This window comes from Natator depressus, chromosome 10 (genome assembly GCF_965152275.1).
Source record: "Natator depressus isolate rNatDep1 chromosome 10, rNatDep2.hap1, whole genome shotgun sequence".
NCBI lineage: Eukaryota > Metazoa > Chordata > Testudines > Cheloniidae > Natator > Natator depressus.
In genome coordinates this window covers 32,407,148-32,426,586 of record NC_134243.1, presented here as the reverse complement: position 1 = coordinate 32,426,586, position 19,439 = coordinate 32,407,148, and the positions used below count along the sequence as shown (strand labels likewise).

The following is a 19,439-nucleotide window of genomic DNA, read 5'->3' as shown; positions in this document are numbered from 1 at the left end:
AAAAGTTGGGCATTGCAACACCTAAGTCCTTTTGTAGATCTGCGCCAAAGTGTCTAATGGGAGTCCATCCTAGTTAGCAAACTCAGTTGGAAACCAGAGGGGTATGGAGGCATGCTTGCACTGTACTATTCTGGTTCCATCATCAAAAGTGTCACCATAGTATTAAGACACTTAAAGGGATTGCCTAGGCTTCTCCCAAATACTGATTTAACTCACTTGGATTCTGGTCCTGGAGCATCACTTGCTTCTCTCCAAACCCTGTATGCAGTACCCTGTTGTTTGCCTCCTTAGCTTCCTCCTCTGCTGAGCTCTAGTTTCCAGCCACTGGGCCAAAGGGTTGAGCATAATCCCTTAGCGCAGCTGGCAATTGTTAAGCAAGACTTGGCCAGCAGCAAAGAGCTAGAGATGCTAGTAATTCAGAAGACGCTAGAATGAAAGTTGAGTTCTAGCTCCTGCTTTTTTTAATAAACATTCCTCTATTGAAGCAAATACTGTATACAAGGAGTGTCGCAGACTTTTGCTATTGCTAGTGGGTGTTTTGTTTTTATAAGCAGAGGTCTCTAACACTTACAATTTGACAGACATTGTCTTCAGTAGGACTGTGCATATAGAATTTATTCCTTCTCAGTTCTTCATTGAAGGAGTGTGTGAGTATAGGGTGGTGGCGGGGGAAAATGTTAACTATTTAACAAAGACTTCTTTTCTCCTAAGTGTGTTGGGCAATTGAGTTAAATAGCTGTTAACAAAAAGAAACAAAGTTTTAATTAGTATGAATAAAAATAGCTTCCCATGTCTGTCAGATTTCACTTCTGTGTACTCTGATTTTTGTGGTAACCCTATCAGTTCTCTTATGCTCTGTAGAATATTCTGTGGATAAACAAGACCTGAATTTTTAATGTAAAAAGTAACCAGAAAACAACTACCCACCCAACTTTCATGCTACCATTATACATTCTGAAGAAGCAGAAAGAAAAAGATGTGATTTTTTTTTTCTTTGCAGGTCACCTTTAACTCAGTCACAAAATAAGTATACACTATTTTTACTGGTTTCAGAGTAACAGCCGTGTTAGTCTGTATTCGCAAAAAGAAAAGGAGTACTTGTGGCACCTTAGAGACTAAAATAAATTGGTTAGTCTCTAAGGTGCCACAAGAACTCCTTTTCTTTTTACTATTTTTACTCTGTCTGTGAAAAGAGGTAGATTTACTTTTTTTAAAAAATTCTATTATGAGCATGTGGAAGGGTGAATTTTATACATCTCCAAAATAAACAAGAGCATTTTATATTCCTCTTGTTAAAGGGTGAAACCTTAATGTTTACGTTGTAAAACACATAGGATGCATAGCAGATCTGAGTTCCCCACCCTGAATGTTTGGAATTTCCTGACTCTAACGTTGAAGTCAAGCATACTAAAGTTGCAGTAGCACTAGGTAAAGCATTTGGGTTTGGGTCTTTAAAAATATATTTAAAACTTTTTTTTAATAAAAATCAAGCCCAAAATCTGAATTTTACTTTAAAAAAAAAAAAAAGAGTAGGGGGGAAATGGGTGGGCACACAGCAAAGTTCAGTGAATAGCAAAGTTTCTTTAAATGTAGTGTAAACCTTCCAGGACAATATTAGAAGCCCATCGCTTTGTGCTAAATATTTGGAAGCCAGAAAGTGAAACTGACTAATTTAGGGCATGGCTACACTTGCGGATGTAGAGCGCTGTGAGTTAAACCAGCCCTTAGAGACCGCAGCAGGGAAAGCGCTGCAGTGTGTTCACGCTGTCAGCTGCAAGCACACTGGCGTGGCCACATTTGCGGCACTTGCAGCGGCATTGAGAGCACCCACAAAGAACCTCTTCCCATTCTGGCGCTGTGGCTTGTGGGTAGGGGGTGGGGGTGCAGGGCATCCTGTTCAATGCCCTGTGATGCATCACTTCGCCACCCAGCAATCCTTGTGCTTCCGTCCACATTTGGCACCATCTTTCAACGTTTTTTGTACTGCGCGCTCTGTCTTCCCTTTCGGTCTTCGGGAATGGATCCTGAACTTGTGAGGAATATGCTGATGGGTCTCGCCAGCGTGTCCCGAATGGCAGTCGAGTTACTCCTTAAGCTACAAACTGACAGTGAGGAGTCCAACGATGATGTCGACTCGCATAACGCATATGACATGAGATTGCTTGTGGCATTCACGGACATGCTCACCACAGTGGAACGCCACTTTTGGGCTCAGGAAACAAGCACTGAGTGGTGGGATCACGTTGTCATGCAAGTCTTGGGTGACGAGCAGTGGCTGCAGAACTTTCGGATGAGAAAAGCCACTTTTATGGGACTGTGTGCTGAGCTTGGCCCCACCCTGTGGCGCAAGGACACAAGATTGAGAACTGCCCTGCCAGTGGATAAGCGGGTGGCTATTGCAGTCTGGAAGCTGGCAACTCCAGACAGTTACCAATCGGTCGCTAACCAGTTTGGAGTGGGAAAGTCGACCGTTGGAATCATGTTAGAATCATGTTAGTGCAAGTTTGCAGGGCCATTAATCGCATCCTGCTTAGAAGAACCGTGACTCTGGGTAACGTGCATGACATTGTGGATGGCTTTGCACAAATGGGTTTCCCTAACTGTGGAGGGGCGATAGATGGGACGCATATTCCAATTCTGGCACCAGCCCACTTAACCTCCGAGTACATAAATCGGAAGGGGGATTTCTCTATGGTTCTCCAGGCGCTTGTGGATCACCGTGGGCATTTCATTGACATTAACGCAGGCTGGTCCGGAAAGGTGCATGACGCACGCATCTTTCGGAACACAGGCCTGTTCAGGAAGCTGCAAGCTGGGACTTTCTTCCCATACCAGAAGATCATATAAGGGAAGTCAAAATGCCCATTGTGATCCTTGGAGACCCCGCTTACCCTTTAATGCCCTGGCTCATGAAACCCTACACAAAGAGCCTTGACAGCAGCAAGGAGTGGTTTAACAACAGTCTGAGTCAGTGCAGAATGACTGTGGAGTGTGCTTTTGGCTGTTTAAAGGGCCGCTGGCGTGGTCTGTATGGGAAGCTGGACCTGGCTGATGACAACATCCTCACGGTTATATCCGGGTGCTGTACCCTCCATAACATTTGTGAAGGGAAGGGTGAAAGCTTCACTCAGGCATGGACCTTGGAGGTTCAACACCTGGAGGCTGAATAGCCAGAGAGCAGGGCAATTAGAAGGGCCCAGCACAGGGCTGTAAGGATTAGGGATTATAGGGGCCCAGCGCGGGGCTGTAAGGCCTTGAGGGAACAATTTGATGCTGAAAGCCACCAATAATGTTTGGTGCCCTGCACGGGAGTGAAGTGCAGTGGTTCCAATGTTAGTAGGAATCCATGTTTGCTACATATGATGCGCTGACTTGCAGTGCCTGTTGCTTTCCTGGGCTACGGTATCTTTTACTTAATGCAATAATAAAGAATGTTTTCAAAGCCAAAAAATTCATTTATTGAAAAGAAACACAACTGTTTGGGAAACAGAAAGGGCATGACACATCTATGCTGTGTGGGATGAGGGAAGGGGATGGGGTGGGGAATGGGACAATCAGAGATTTGCGTATGTCCTGTTATACTCTGCCTTCCTGTCTGGAGTGCAGTGCAATGAGTGCTGCACTTCAGGCTAGCTAAAACGCATCGTGATGGGGGTTGAGTGCAGTGGGTAATGGTTGTAGTTTGCAGGGCTGGGTGGTGAAGCTACACGTGTTGGAGGCAGTTGGTGGCGATAAGAACCCGGATGTTGGGGAAAGTGCATTGGAGGTGACATAGGGGCACAAAGGAAAGAGTTTTGGGACGGGGATGGGCATGGATGTGCTCCGACTGCATTGCTGCGAGTGCCTGTATTGAGTCTGCTTGGCGCTCCATGATACTTCATGCAGTATGTCCTCTTTGCTTCTTCACGGATGCTTCCTGATTCTTTGGAGTCTTTTGGCTGTTGATAACAAGGATGGCTGGGATCTCAAGGTTGCATCTGTAAAGCTAATATGCAAGACTTAACAGAGGCAGCATTGTTCACACCAGACAGAGCAATGATTCTGCTGTACTTAAAGACAAGTACAGTGTACACAATAGCAGAAATTGCCGATCCCAAAGTGAGTGCACATAACCCACAAGGAGCCCCAAAGTGGTGAGTAAGCACAGGGGCAAGGGGGATTGATTGTTTCACGGCCGTACTGTCCTCTGGGGTTCTGTGCTTTGGGGAGAGCCAACAGCTGCAGGGGGGCCCCTATACTGAACACTGTCCCCCCATTTTCCACAGGATGAGTTCGTCCTGGAAGAGATCTCACTACTGAGGGTGACCTGGGAAGCAAGGGAGGGTCTTCTACTACAATTCTACTTCCACCCTGGCCCATATGCGGCTTGCCTGTGTACAGCAATGGTCCCCCCGCCCATCACAGCACAGTGGCTTGGACATGTTAGCCTTACTGGGACAAGGAGCACAGTAGCTCTGCCAAGGACCCTGTGTAAGCCGATTGCCCAGCTTCTGCATGAGACCTTTGAAGAGATCACTGAGGCCGATTACCACAATGTGAGAGAGCACATCAATGCCCTATTTCGCATCTAGACATGCATGCAGCCTTAACCCTCCTCGCCCCAAGAGCCCACACTGAACAACTACCTTCCCAAAATAAAAGCCACTTACCGGGCACCTCCTCTGCTGTTTGTTCTTCCCCAAGCACTGTCCACTGTGACTGGCTACCTTCCTCCTGGCTTGAAAACAGCTCCTGGTTGCATGCATCTAGGGATGCTGGGCTGTCCCGTCCCCCCCACCCCAGCTCCTCAGCACCCTCGCTCCCGCTTTCCTCCTCCTGCCTTGGGCTCTGAAGTGTCCATGGTGGTCATCAGAGTGGAGGTGGGGTCGCCCCAAAGTATTGCTTCCAGCTCTTTGTAGAAATGGCAGGTCATGGGGGCAGCACCAGAGCGGCGGTTTGCCTCACGTCCTTTGTGGTACGCATTCCGCAGCTCCTTCACTTTAACCCTGCACTGCAGTGCATCCCGCTCATGGCCCCTTTTCATCATGTCCCTTGATATCTGCCCAAAGGTATCGTAATTCCTACGGCTGGAGTGCAGCTGGGACTGGACAGCTTCCTCCCCCCAAACACTGATGAGGTCCAGCACCTCGCCATTGCTCCATACTGGGGATCGCCTGGTGTGTGGAGGCATGGTCACCTGGAAAGATGCACTGAGAGCAGTCCATGCCTTGCTGAGCAAACAGGAAGGGGAATTTCAAAATTCCCAGAGAATTTAAAGGGTGGGTCTGAGGGCAGGGCAGTAGAGTTCAAAGTGATGACCAGAGTGGCTAGAACAGGCAGCGTGGGACACTTCTGGAGGCCGATCAGAGCACGTTAATAGACCAGGGCATCCACACTGGCGCCACGGCACTCCATCTGGGGCGCAGCAAGCGTTATGCTTCTCGTGGAGGTGGATTATCGGGAACGCTCCAGCTGCGGAGTCCGGATGCACTACGTGCCTTGCCAGTGTGGACACTCATGAAATAGGGCGCCCGGGGCTGCTTTAATGCTCTCTAACTTGCAAGTGTAGCAAGCCCTTAATTTGTGTCTAGAGGAAAATGTAAAGAAGCAAACAAAGCATGAGCAGGGAAAACTCAGTTGGATTTCCCCCGCCCTCCCAATTCTCCCTGTTCTACGAATCTGAGGTGCTAGTTAAACAGGGTAAGGACTTTATAAAGAGTTCTATGTTCTCTTTATTTTGGGCAAGCTTCAAAAGTCAGCTGTGACTGTGGTTGAGCAGCTTGTCATTGGTAGTAGAGGTTTAAATTTAGACCATGTCTGTGCTACAGAGTTAAGTTGATGTAAGTTACGTTGACGATCATAAACTGCTGTAATTACATCGCTTGTGCACGTTCACACAACACTTCTTGTGTCAGTGGAGCACTTCCCCAGTTTGCTTTCACACCGACAGAGAGAGCGGTGCACCATGGGTAGCTACCCCACTATGCAACTCACCACCTTCTGCCACTAGGAGTTCTGGGAGTGGATCACGGTGCATCCTGGGGGAAGGCTCACCACCCCATGATGCAGTTTTCTGCGTCTCGTCATTCCATGGGCTTCTGACTTCATTTTGCGCCATTTTTCAACTGTCCCTGTGAACTGTGCACCCGCCATCTCTACCTGAAAGCATGGGATCCTGCACTGCTCTCCAGTCTTGTGCTGAGTGTTATGAGCACAGCGCTGCAGATCCTGCAGTATTTCATGAGCTGAACAAGAATCTGTGCTGCCTGCCCTGCTGTGTGCCATGGAAAGAAACAGTTCAAGACTGATGTTGGCATTCATGGGAGCAGCTGCACCGTCACTACTGGACTCGGGAAACAAGCACTAAGTGGTGGGATCGGACTGTGATGCAGGTATGGGATGAGGAGCAGTGGCTGCAGAACTTTTGGATGCGCAAAGCCACCTTCCTTGAACTCTGTGTGGAGCTCATCCATGCCCTGCGGCGCAAGGACACGAGTATGAGAGCTTCCTTCACAGGGGAAAAGCACACGGCGATTGCTGTGTGGAAGCTGGCAACTCCAGACTGCTACCGGTCACTCTCATATCAGTCTGGAGTCGGGAAGTCCACCATGGGGGTTGCGGTGATGCAAGTGTGCAGGGCCATTAATTGCTTCCTGCTGCGAAGGACTGTGACTCTGAGCAATGGGCAGGAAACAGTGCATGGCTTTGCTGCAATGGGATTCCCTAATTGCGGTGGGGTGATAGATGGAAGGCATGTCCCAATTTTGGCCCCAGACCACCTTGCGACAGAGTGCATCAACGGAAAGGGCTACTTTTCTATGGTATTGCAGGCTCTGGAGGATCACCAGGGTCCTTTCACTGACATCAACATGGGGTGGTCAGGGAGGGTGCATGGCCCATGCATCTTAAGGAACACTGGCCTGTATAGAAAGCTGCATGCAGGGACTTTCTTTCCAGACCGGAAGATTCCAATGGGGGATGTTGAAATGCCAATCGTGATCTTTGGAGACCCAACCTACCCCTTACCTAAGTTCCCCCAAAGCCACGCAGCAGGCTATCAAGGGCTGCGCAGCGCAGTCACAGGGGCCTGGACTGGAGAGGGGAGAGGAGCTGCCAGGGAAAGGCACCTCTCCCCCGTCCCCGGAGCTCCTGTGGCGCGAGAAGGCTGGGCAGAGTCCTCTCTCCCCGACGCAGCCCCAGGGCAGCCTGCACCCCAAACCCCTCATCCCCGGCCCCACCCCAGAGCCCGCACCCTCCCCACACTCAAGCACTCTCTCCCAGCCCTGAGCCCCCTCCCACACCCTGAACCCCTGACCTCTGGCCCCAACCAGAGCCATCACCCCCCACACCCAACCCTGAGCCCCCTTCCATACCATGAACCCCACATCCCTGGCCCCATCTCAGAGCCCTCCCCCTCCCCCCACATCCCAACTCTCTGCCCCATATCTGAGCCCCTCACACACTCTGAATCCCTCGCCTCCCTCCCCCCCCCGCCACACATCACCTCCATATTGGTGCACATAACAAAATTCATTCTGCACATGGATGTAAAAGATTAGAGGGAACATTGCCCATTACCCCTGTGGCTCATGAAGCCTTACACTGGAAACCTGGACAGCAGCAAGGAGCGCTTCATTGACAGTTCTACCAAAGTAATTCTGAAGTGTAGACCAGGGCTAAGTGTGTCACAGCTAAATACAAGTTGGAACAGATAGTTTAGCATATGTATTTAGCGCACATTCTAAGGGACCAATAAAGGTGAAGTGGCCCGTTGACACCCCGTAGTCATAGGACAAAAATGCGGTTTAGTGGCTTACAGGTGGTTGTAATAAGCCATGAATCCTGTGTCTTTATTAAAACCATGATCGTTAGTGTGATGGGTTGGATCACCGAAACCCCTTTGGGACTGCCACCTGATGTTCCTAGACTCCCTCTGAGCCAATTTTTCCTGCCAGCTTGGGACGTCAGTACCTTGCCTTGTTTGAGTCAGACACACTTGCCTGCTGCAAACAGATCCAAGTCTCAACCACGTCCCCCACAAGCTGCAGGTTTAACTGAAAACCGCTTAAGAAGTGCTCTTGTCTCCAGCACTCAGATACCCAGCTCCCAATGGGGTCCAAACCCCAAATAAATCCATTTTACCCTGTATAAAGCTTATACAGGGTAGACTCATAAATTGTTCGCCCTCTATAACACTGATAGAGAGAGATGCACAACTGTTTGCCCGCCCAGGTATTAATACATACTCTGGGTTAATTAATAAGTAAAAAGTGATTTTATTAAATATAGAAAGTAGGATTTAAGTGGTTCCAAGTAATAATAGACAGAACAAAGTAAATTACCAAACAAAATAAAATAAAACACGCAAGTCTAAGCCTGATACATTAGGAAACTAAATGCAGGTAAATCTCACCCTCAGAAATGTTCCAATAAGCTTCTTTGACAGACTAGCCTCCTTCTAGTCTGGGTCCAGCTGTCACTCACGTCCCTGTAGTTACTGTCCTTTGTTTCAGTTTCTTTCAGGCATTCTTTGGGGTGGAGAGGCTATCTCTTGAGCCAGCTGAAGACCAAATGGAGGGGTTTCCCCAGGGGCTTATTTAGCCCCTGGGGAAACCCCTCCATTTCTTGTGGGTGGAAATTCCTTCTCCTCTCCTGTGCAGAATCCAGCTACGAGATGGAGTTTTGGAGTCACATGGGCAAGTCACATGTCCGTGCATGACTCAGTTCTTTACAGGCCGATGCCACATTCCCAGGAAAGCTCAGATGGGGATTGGTGTCTCTCAAAGTTCATTGTCAGCTTACGTGTTTCTTGATTGGGCACTTACTGAGAACAGTCTTTTCTCAAGAAGCTGACCAAATGCTTCACTGAGGCTACTTAAAATCAAACAGGTACATAGCCAATATTCATAACTTCGAATACAAAAATGATACATACATACAAATAGGATGAATATATCCGTAGATTATAACCTTTGCAGAGATATGTTACATGGCAAATCTAGCATAAAGCATATTCTGGTTATGTCATATTTACACTCATAAGCATATTTCTATAAAGCATTATGGGGTGCAATGTCACAGTGTCTAGCAAAGTTATGAATTTAAGCTCCCACGCTCATCTTTTGAAAGTGTTGAGCTGGTTTCCTTTGCAGATGAGGCCTGATAGGTCAGACACAGAGGGATCGCTTTGTGAAAAGTGTCCACCTACTTATATTTTGCTAACTATTGCACACTGTATTATGAATCTGTCACCACAGGTCACTGCCATCTTTGACTTGTTAGGTAACCATCTAGCACTAATTTAGTACATTTCCCCAAGTCTTTACCAGTACTCCCAAGGGCTTCTGATGCTGTTCTGGCTTTTTTCCTCTTAGCTCCTATAAATCCCTTGCCCTATGCTCTCTAGGACTTGCACAGTGCTATGTTTCTTGCTTGGAATGTCTGCCTTTCAATGAGCACTTTACGTGCATGTGCACTCACCCTTACATCTACCAGTTGCCATAGGGGAGGAGAGGAGGAAATAGTGTTTGGGGTCACATAATGGCTGTTCTCTGTACCATGCACCTCTTGCTCAAGGCAGACCCTTAGTACTTTAAGGCAGAAGGGCCATCCGCAGAGCAAGAATTCACGTTTTGACCTGGAAGTCCTCCCCAGCTTTGGGTGGCATATACAGCCTACCATCAGTATGGCAAGGTTTATTTATAGACTTTTCCATAGCACTGAGTGCCTCACACATTCATTATCCTTCCAACACCCAGCTGAGGTAGGGCTGTGATATTGTCAGATATCTTGCAAGCTACGTGAGATCAGGCCTGGGCAATACTTGTGAATGAGAGGCCTTTAGGGCAGTGGTTCTCAGCCTTTTTTGGTTTGCAGACCCCTAAAAAATGCTGAATGGAGGTGTGGACCTCTTTGGAAATCTTAGACATAGTCTGCAGACCTCCAGGGGCCCAATGACCACAGGTTGAAAACCACTGTTCTGTGGTAACAACAACCTTTCACGGACCCCTTAGACAGTCTGCAGACCCCCAGGGGCCTGTGAACCACCGGTTGAGAACCACTGCCCTAGGTAAAATGCTGGGTGCTCCAGGATGTAATATAGTGGAGGAGAGATTCTTGACTGAGTACCAAACAGATGCTCTAGCTTGCAATTAGAGGGTGGCTGTGTTGCTAGGTGGGCCATTTTCTGGATGAGAACGAAAACCGAGATCCTAATCATTTGTGGACATTAAAGATACTAATACCACTTCTCAGAAGTGTGAAAATACTAGCTGCAATGTCCTGGCCAGATTACAGTTGGCCAGTTCTGTTCCATCTTCCTAAAATCCCCCCTGCAGTTCCAGTTGGCTATGATAGTCTGCTTCACTTCTCATCCTGAACTGTAATGTAGCGCAGCATTGCTGTGCTCTTTTAAACAGCTGCTAGGGCTGCATTTCAGTGGTGGGCAAAGTGATCCATGTGGGGATAGTGCCTGCTCCTGGAAACCTTACTCACATGAGTAGGTCTATGCAGGATTGGTCCATGGTTTATAAAGCACCTTGAGTTCCTGTGGGAGAAAAAGTACCATGGGTGCTCTGATGAGGCTATTAAAGGATACAACCTCCTTTGAATATATGGGGATTTGTGTACAGTAATGTTAATGTGAACTGCACATAAATCCAGGTTCATTGAGAAGAGCTATAATCCCGTTAACACATCCCATTCATAGAATATCAAACCAGAGTCAAGAGCAAGCCATCTGACACTGAGCCAGGATAATCAGCCACTGCAATTCTGAGATTTTTTGCAGAGGACTTTTCCTTGGAGTTAATCAGATCAAATGCCTCAAAACATCCTCCTGCGTGACCTACATAAAATGTAAAATTGATTCCTAAATCCTGCTTTCACAAACCACAGCATAAGCATAAATATCACAATGCATCCGTGGCTATATTGAGCAGAAAATCTGGCTTGGATTTGTAACGGGAATAGCTTTTCCTTTTGCTCCTAGTTGCCTGGGGGGGTCTGTGGTTTGGGATACCTCAATACTGCCATGCTGCTGCAGTGGACTTGGTACCCTCTAGATTCTGGACCCAGGCGAAGCTTGTGATTGGTGTATCCAGGGAGCAGGCTTGTTTTTAAAACACAAACATCTGGAGGCCTGTGAGCTTGTTAGCTGAGCTCAGCAGTGTGGAGCTCATCATTAAAGTGGTACCAGCTGTGCAGGGTTAAAAAAAAAAAAAGCCTTTCTTGGAGCCAAAGGAACGAATATAATTGAAAAAGGAGAAACCTTTCATGAAACCCCTCTTGTTTTTAGAGAGCAACTCACCAGTGCTGCTAGCCAGATGGATTCTTCTCCTTCCTCTCCATAACCTTCCAGATGCAGTCACTCTAGGTAGTGCTCTTTTGAGGGGCCCAAAATTCCTGTATATTGCACCGAGCCAAGACAGTGAAGCTATATTCGGCCCATTTCCTTTCTCATTGTGGGCATGGAAAAGCCCCATTTCAAAACTGCAGGAAGATAGCTCGGATGGGGGCTTAATAGGTCTGAGCCACCTCTCACTTCTCTGCACTGTGAACATGTGACGGCTGCATTTGAGAGTAGCAGTTGCCCAAAGCGGCTAGCTCTTTTCTGCAAGTGACTAGATTGTGTGTGGCATTTGTGAGTAATTCAGTGACTGCTGGAGGAAGGAGTTCCAGTGACCTTGCACCCAGTTTGTCTCACACCGTTTGCCGCCTCAGTGCATCCCCTTGAAATGGAATTAGATGAACGTGTGGCGAGGCTCTCGCAGAGCAAAGGTTGTGTTCAGTCTTGGGGTTTATCTCTTACAGATCTCTGTGTTTTTTACAGTTATAGCTGTCTGTGTTTAATCAAGACTAGCATCCGTGTGGGTTACCTCTAGCACCCTATCTGTAATGTGTTTTCACCCTAGGGGCATGGGGAAGGGAGAAGAACCAAGCATTGCTTCACAGTCACTCCTCTGGCTGTATGAGGAACTAAGTTCATGGGATCTGAAAGGAAACGTGTCCATTCCTCATTGGCTAGGCACATGGTGGACCTTGAAAATGAGGATGGAAAGTGGGATAATTCCCAGAATTCAGCAGTGTTGTGAAGAATCTGCCTCCTTTCTTCCTTGGGGGAGAAATTTACGATCGGGTTAACAACCCTGTAATACATTGATTCCAAGGCCATGAGGCCCCACTGTGATCCTCACATCTACCTGCCTGTATGACACAGGCCAGAGAATGTCCCTGATAGAAGTCCCATTTGAAGTAGGGCATATTTTTATGAAAAATGTCCAGTGACTTGCCTTCTGTAGGGTTCTGGTTGCTGCTTCTTGCCCAGTGCTGTTGGCGCTGACTGCATGATTCAGTGTTGCCAGGAGCTGTTTAATGCGATGCTGTGATTTATGGCTGTTGCCTGAAAAAAAAGTCTTATGCTCCCCTGCTCAGCCGCCTTCCCCCCAACTAAAAACTGCACATTTCTGCCATGCTCCAGGAATGAATCTCACATGAATTTGTTAATTTTTTCTCTTTCCAGGAAACTACTTTGCAAGTCACTTTTTCATGGGAGGTGAGAAGTTTGATACCCCACATCCCGAGGGTTACCTCTTCGGGGAGAACATGGATTTAAACTTCCTGGGGAACAGACCCGTTCAGGCAAGTTCACATGTGCTGTTAATTTCACATCTGTATGTGTCTGTCAGTAGGAAACCCAGCTTCGATACTTACCCAGGAGGAGACTGAGCATTGTCTTGGAGCTGGCGCACAATACTAGGGGATTGGGATATCCCTATGTTCCATTTCTGGCTCTGCCAGTGAGTTGCTGTGTGATCTTGGGCAGTGGTATATTTGTGAGTGGGCATCTGGTATAATGCCCTCATCCACATGGAGGATGCCATTTTGAGAACATCCTGCCACGATCCAGCCCCACTGCAGCACAGATTTTGGGCAAATCACATCGCCTCTCTCTGCTTCTGTTTTCCAATTTGCAATATGGGCATCATGCCTACCTCTCAGGTGTCTGACAAGACTGTAAGGAGCTCTGAGATCCTGGCATGGACAGCAATACGGAATTGCAGAATGCTCTGTCTGGAGAGAGATTTTTTCCATCTCGTGATTGCTTTGGTATGAACAGGAAGTAACAGTAGTGCATGATTCAGTTTGTCATGGGTGCTGCTCCTGATTCTCAAATTTGCATTTTATACAAGCTTCCAAGCCTTATGAACAGGCTTGATATCAATAGCCTAATTGCCATTGGTTCTTTTACCCTTCAATGCAGACTGCTGAGCTGAGTAGTTCTGACCTGCTGTCAGCACTGGGTCTGAGACTCTCTGATTCCCGTATAGTTACCTTGCAGTCACTTGTAAACCTATTGCACTGCTATGACCTCCTGGATTCTCCTGCAGGGAGGTTTTAGACCTGGGGATAAATTCAGCGCAGGCTTTCAGCCAACTCCCTGCTGGGAAAGACCCTGTCCAAGACCTTTTTCTTTTCCCCTTTGTGTGCACCTCTGAGGCTATTGGCTCTGACTGGGAGAGAAAGTAAATTGGTCTCTCTTGAACAAGGACAGTAGTCTTGGTCCTGGATTTCCCCGTGGGTCTTTTCCTCAGACTTCGCTGTTCTGAGCAGGAGTAGAGCTAAGATGGCCAAGCCTAGGCTGTAGCACTTAGGAAAGCATTATATTCCTTCTTCTCAAACCAAGGGTGGAGATTTATTTTAGACTAAACAAATACCAAGCTTTCCAGGAGGGGAGTAGAAAGCACAAGCATGAAGAGGTGCCGCCTCCTGCCTGTGGCAGACAATTTAACAGTAGATGTGCATGAGCTGCGAGGTATTTAAGAGAGAGATGTCTGGTTGTGGTGAAAAGTGCTGCATAAGGACAACATGGGCAGCTTCAGGACAGGCTCTGCACTGTGTCCTGCCAGTGTTTGTACACTCTGCTGTGGGGACTGCTGCTGAGCTGGAGAGGACTGATTAGTCTCTCTAGCCTATTCAGCTTGAGTCTCTCTACTGAGCCTGCCAGTGGGATTGCTGTTTAGTGCCAGCTGTAGTTGGTTGCAGCCCAGTGTTGACATGAGCATGATCTCGGACAGTGTGGATGTTTCTTGTATTAGGTCGCATCTTGCTTAAAGTGTTAATTCCCAAGATGGTATATTAACAAAGCAACTTCTTGCCTCTCATTCTAGTTTCCCTATGTCACACCAGCCCCACACGAGCCTGTGAAGACACTGAGAAGTTTAGTGAATATCCGCAAAGACTCTCTACGTCTCGTGAGGTACCTTTACTGACCAAACTGTTTGTTGTATTGAAGGCAAAGGGTGGGACACGCTTACATTTGATGGCCTTCTCTTCAGTGCACTAAGTGACAAGTCCTTATTCCAGTGTCACTCCCAAGGGTGTTCAGAATATTCAGGGTTCACATGTAATCAATGCTGTCCAGGGCTTTTCAGATAACTCCTGTTATTTATTTCCCCAGAGTTGGGTAATCAGCATTTCCAACCAGCACTGGGGAGACATCTTTCTCTAGAGGCTGAGTAGAGCAAACGCTGCCTTGTAAGAAGCTGTGACACTTGGGTCTCACTCAGGAACACTAACACAAATAGAAAATAATAGTCATGTCACTACACCTGCAGACAGATTTCTTTCTGAACTTTTGTGTTTGCAAAGCTAGAAGTTGTTTTTGGTGCAAGGGCCAGGCCAGGAGGACTGATTAGTTTTGAATAAAACTCTGCTTCAGATTTTTCTTGCTGGCTAAAACACAGTGTAGTCCCACTTGATCCACACACTTTCATGTGACTGTATCCCACAATTGTAGGGAGATAGCTCATCCAGCCTAACGGGTCTATATCTCACTGCTCTGCACTTAAATCGAATGCAGAGGTAGCTAGAGTTAGGACTGTGGATTAAATGTAGCTGTGGAGTGTCTTAACAATCAGCCTGCAGCTGTACTTGTTTAATACAGGTGTAGAGCCTTGGGGTAGATCTAGGTCCCAGCACACAGTCGGAGCAGCCTGGCAGCTGCATGGAGCATTTCATACAGCCCCTGGAGAGTCTGTGCCGTTTGTCATTTTATGGAAATGTGTGCATTCCTGGCAAGTTGCCAATTCCAGGTCATGGCTGGGCAAGGTTTGGGTGCCTTGGTATAAAGTGTATGGCAGTGTAGTTATAGCTGCTGGGAGCTTAAATTTATTACTTTGCTAGACACTAACAATCATGAACTGAACAGACACCAGATTTATGGCTTATTACAACAATCTGTAATCTACTAACCCTCTCTTTTTGTCCTATGACCACCTTGAGTGGTCATAAGAACATAAGATATATGCTAACTATTTATGCTAAACACTCTGTTCCACCTTGCATTTTGCTGTGACGCTGGGAGTCCCTTTCCCAGCCCTGAAGAAGAGCTCCATGTGGCTCGAAAGTTTGTCTGTCTCACCACCAGCAGATGGTCCAATAAAAGAAATTACCTCACCCACCTTGTCTCTCTTGGTAGAAAAGGGGCTAGATTAACCAGAACTGCATTTGAAACTGATCAACCTTGTTTTTCTTTGAAAACTCTGATTAGTCTTTTTTAATGGTCAAAAACTCAAAGTGATGGTCTCAGAATGAGCTGGACAGGTGGAGAAGGAAGAAGCGCCCACTCAGATAGTGGGCCTTGGCAAATGTCCATGTTACGAAGAGCTCTTGACTCTTCTAGCCAAAGGGTATGTCTGTCTCTATTGGGATAACACCTTAATTCCTGCTTCCTCTGAAGCCAGGACTTGCTATGTAAACAGTGTCCTAGTCCTCTAGGAAGCATAGGTTAGCAACGCACCAGCTCTCAGATGTGCGGAGTCTTATATCTGTGAAAGGGCCTGCTGCTAGTACAGGAATTTGTAAGTGCTAATTTGAGCTCTGTCACAGGCCTGCTGATGGACAAGTCATCTCCCCGCTTTGCAGCTTAGTTACCCTATTTGTCAAGTGGGGAGAATGAAATTGACCTGCCATCCGGGGGAGTTGAGGCTGCATTGCTGTTTGTAAGGTGCTCAGTGGTACCACAGCGATGAACCCACATAGATGCAGGTACTATCTGCTTTCAAGAGTTGGCCTCTCACATGGTAGTCAGTCTTACTGGTCCTGAGTGAGCTCCAGAGCACGGTCAGTGCTGCACTGTTTAATTTTCTCTTGAGATCAGTATGTTTAGGAGTTCTAGTGACCCAGACACTTAAAGAATCCTTTAACACTTAAGGGTTAGCAGCCTTTTTCACAAGGGAAAGGTCTCAGTTTGCACTGTGCTGCCTGTCCTGAGTGGAAGTTCAACCCCTCTCCCTAGGAACGTGTAAAAGCCCCTCCCTGACCTCTCCAGCAAGGGTTTCTTTGTGATTGTGAACATGGAAAAACAGCCAGTTCCTAGTTCTCTGGAGATTCTCCTCTTCTCTCCCTCCTGTCCCTGTAAAATGGGCTGAATTTGGCTCACTTTTTGATGAAAGATGAGATCTGACTGTAAAATTCCCACAAGCTCTTGGGTTTTCCCTGTCTCCGAATTGTTAGCTGGAGTCTCACCTGTCTGGAGGGCTAGGTGATCCTTCTAGATTGCAGTTCAGAGCTTTGGGGGAGGGTGTGAGGAAACTTCCACTCTGGCTCCGGGCCATGCTGTGACTGGTGAGCAAAGTTCAGAGTGTTGCCAAACCTGAAGTATTTGTGGTGGTCACTGGGAGAAATTCCGCACTCATTAATGTTCCTGCCTGAACCTCTGTGTCTTTGAGAACTTGTGCAAATTCCTGATTTCCTGCCAGGACCAGACTCCCCTGTGTTAACTTCAGAAGGGGCAGGGGTGAGCTCTCCTGTTGAATATAACAGAGTCAGATGACCTCTTTTCCCTCCTGCCCTGCCACTTCATAAGCTGACTGTGAGTTCCTGATAGGAACTCTGCCAGCTGGTGAGTCCCCACAGGAGACAGAACAGCTGCAAGCCAATTGTCACCACATAAAGTCCTGAGAGTCAAATGGCTGAGGAAGTTTTCTCCTCTTGGTGCTATGAATAAGTTTGAAAGTAAGTCAGGAAGCCAGCGTTGGTCAGCAGCTCCTAACCTGGATGTCATCTCCAGTTATTGGAGGGAGATTGAGTCCTGAGATGCATTATGTGTGTGGAAAGAGGCCATCTGGTGGTGGGATCTTGTTGCCCTCTGCCGCTGCTGCTTTCTTCAGACTTATCATAGAACTGGAAGGGACCTCGAGAGGTCATCTAGTCCAGTCCCTTGCACTCAAGGCAGGACTAAGTATTATCTAGCCCATCCCTGACAGGTGTTTGTCCAACCTGCTCTTAAAAATCCTTCATGATGGAGATTACACAACCTCCCTAGGTAATTTATTCCAGTGCTTAATCACTCTGACAGTTAGGAAATTTTTTCAAATGTCCAATCTAAACTGCCCTTGCTGCAATTTAAGCCCATTGCTTCTTGTCCTATCCTCAGAGGTTAAGAAGAACAATTTTCCTACCTCCACCTTGTAACAACCTTTTATGTACTTGAAAACTGTTATGTCCCCTCTCAGTCTTCGCTTTTCCAGACTAAACAAACCCAGTTTTTTCAATCTTCCCTCATAGGTCATGTTTTCTAGTCCTTTAATCATTTTTGTTGCTCTTCTCTGGACTTTCTCCAATTTGTCCACATCTTGCCTGAGACGAAGGGAGGCTGCGTGGGGATGCTGGAGGAGGCAGGCAGTATACCACTTTGTCGCTTGGGAGTCTGCCCAGAGCGATTTACCTGGCACTTGCCAGCGGAGAATAGTTGCTTGTTTGTAATTAAGGCTTGCACCTCTGTCGCATCACCCTACTACTGTAACTCCGCTCCTGCTTCGTTGGCCAGCTCATGCTGCGAACCGACAGGCCAAGGGAGAGAAAGTAAAACTTCTGCTGTCCCCAAGAGAGAACTTCAAGGAAGAGAGACAAGCAGAGGAACCCATGTTGTGGTGGGTGTGGCTCAGATCAAAGCAGCCCTGGAACTTGTAGGTGCTCAGCAAAAAATCAAACTGCCTGTGCATCTCGCATTGACAGCACTGGGAGCTGCAGGGCTATTTCATCCCTGTGTGACTTCATTTAACTTGGCCCAGGTTGTTTTAGGGGTCTCACAGTCCCGTTCTCCCCTTCCTTCATTAAGCATGGCATTTGCTGCTCTCACTTGTATCACTTCTGGAATCAGATAGTAAGCTCCTTGGGCAGGGATCAGAAGGGACCAGTGGATCATCTAGATATCACAGGCCATATTACATTGCACCCCAGTTCCCCAGTGTTGAACCCAATAGCTTGTTTTTGACTAAAGCGTCTTCCAGAAAGGCAGCCAGTCTGGATTTGAGAACATCAAGAGATGGATAACCCACTACTTCCTTTGGTCTTTTGTTCCAATGGTTAATTACCCTTACTGGAGGAAGGATAGCCCAGTGGTTAGGGCACTGGCTAAGGATGTGGGGGACCCGGCTTCAATTCCCTGCTCTGCCATGGTCTCCCTGTGTGGCCTGGGACAAGCCTCTCAGTGCCTCAGTTTCCCATCTGTAAAATGGGGATGACGTTTCTGCACCTCAAGGGGTTTTGTGAAACACGTTGAGATCTGCTGATAAAAGAAGCTCTATAAGAAATATACTTTATTATTATTATTACTGATAAATATTTGTGGCTTATTTCCAGTTTGAAATTGTCTGGCTTCAGCTTCGAGTCACTGGTTCTTGTTTTGCCTTTCTCTGCTAGATTAGAGAGCCCTTTAGTACTCAATATTTTCTCCCTGTGAAGATACCTGTTCACTGTAATCAAGGCGCCTCTCAATCTTTCTCATAAACTAAACAGATTGAGCTTTTTAAATCCCTTACTCTAGGGCACTTTCTTCAGCCTTTGAATAATTTTTGTGGCTCTTTTCTGCACCCTCTCCTATTTTCTCAACATCCTTTTTAAAATGTGGACCCCAGAACTGGATGTAGTATTCTAGTATCAGTCCTGCTAGTGCCATGAAAACGCTCTCCACTCCTCACTACTCCCCGTTTATCCATCCAAAGAAAACATTAGCCCTTTTTGCCACAGCATTGCACTAGGAGCTCATGTTTCAGTTGCCTGTCCACTATGATCCCTAAATCCTGTTCATAATCACTGCTTTCCAGGATACAGTCCACCATTCTGTGGGTCTGGCCTACATTCCTTGTTCCCAGGCATGTAATTTTTGCATTTGGCTGGATGAACGTGTTTTGTTTGAATGGGCACAGCTTAATGAGCAACCCAAATGGCTGTGTATGACTGCCCTGTCCTCAATCATCATTTCGCATTATATCAATCTTTGTGTCATCTGCAAGTTCATCATCAATAGATTGATATTTACTTCCAGAAATTTGATTAAAATTGTTGGCTAATATATGCTGGCTAGCATGTGCGTGTGTGTGTGTATGCACACTAATATATATTATCTGCAACTAATATATATTTATATGTATACACACTAATATATATTATCTGCA

General features: G+C 47.0%; 1 protein-coding gene across 3 annotated transcripts in view; it reads left to right on the top strand.

Annotated features, from left to right (window-relative positions):
- The window catches only part of MGRN1 (mahogunin ring finger 1), a 105,561-nt gene that overhangs the window by 11,266 nt on the left and 74,856 nt on the right, over positions 1 to 19,439 (top strand). For all 3 annotated transcript variants that reach the window (XM_074965661.1, XM_074965659.1, XM_074965660.1), the window contains exons 2-3: positions 12,500 to 12,618; positions 14,148 to 14,236. In XM_074965661.1, coding sequence (XP_074821762.1) covers positions 12,500 to 12,618; positions 14,148 to 14,236 — 208 coding nt within the window. The remainder of the gene's footprint in view (positions 1 to 12,499; positions 12,619 to 14,147; positions 14,237 to 19,439) is intronic.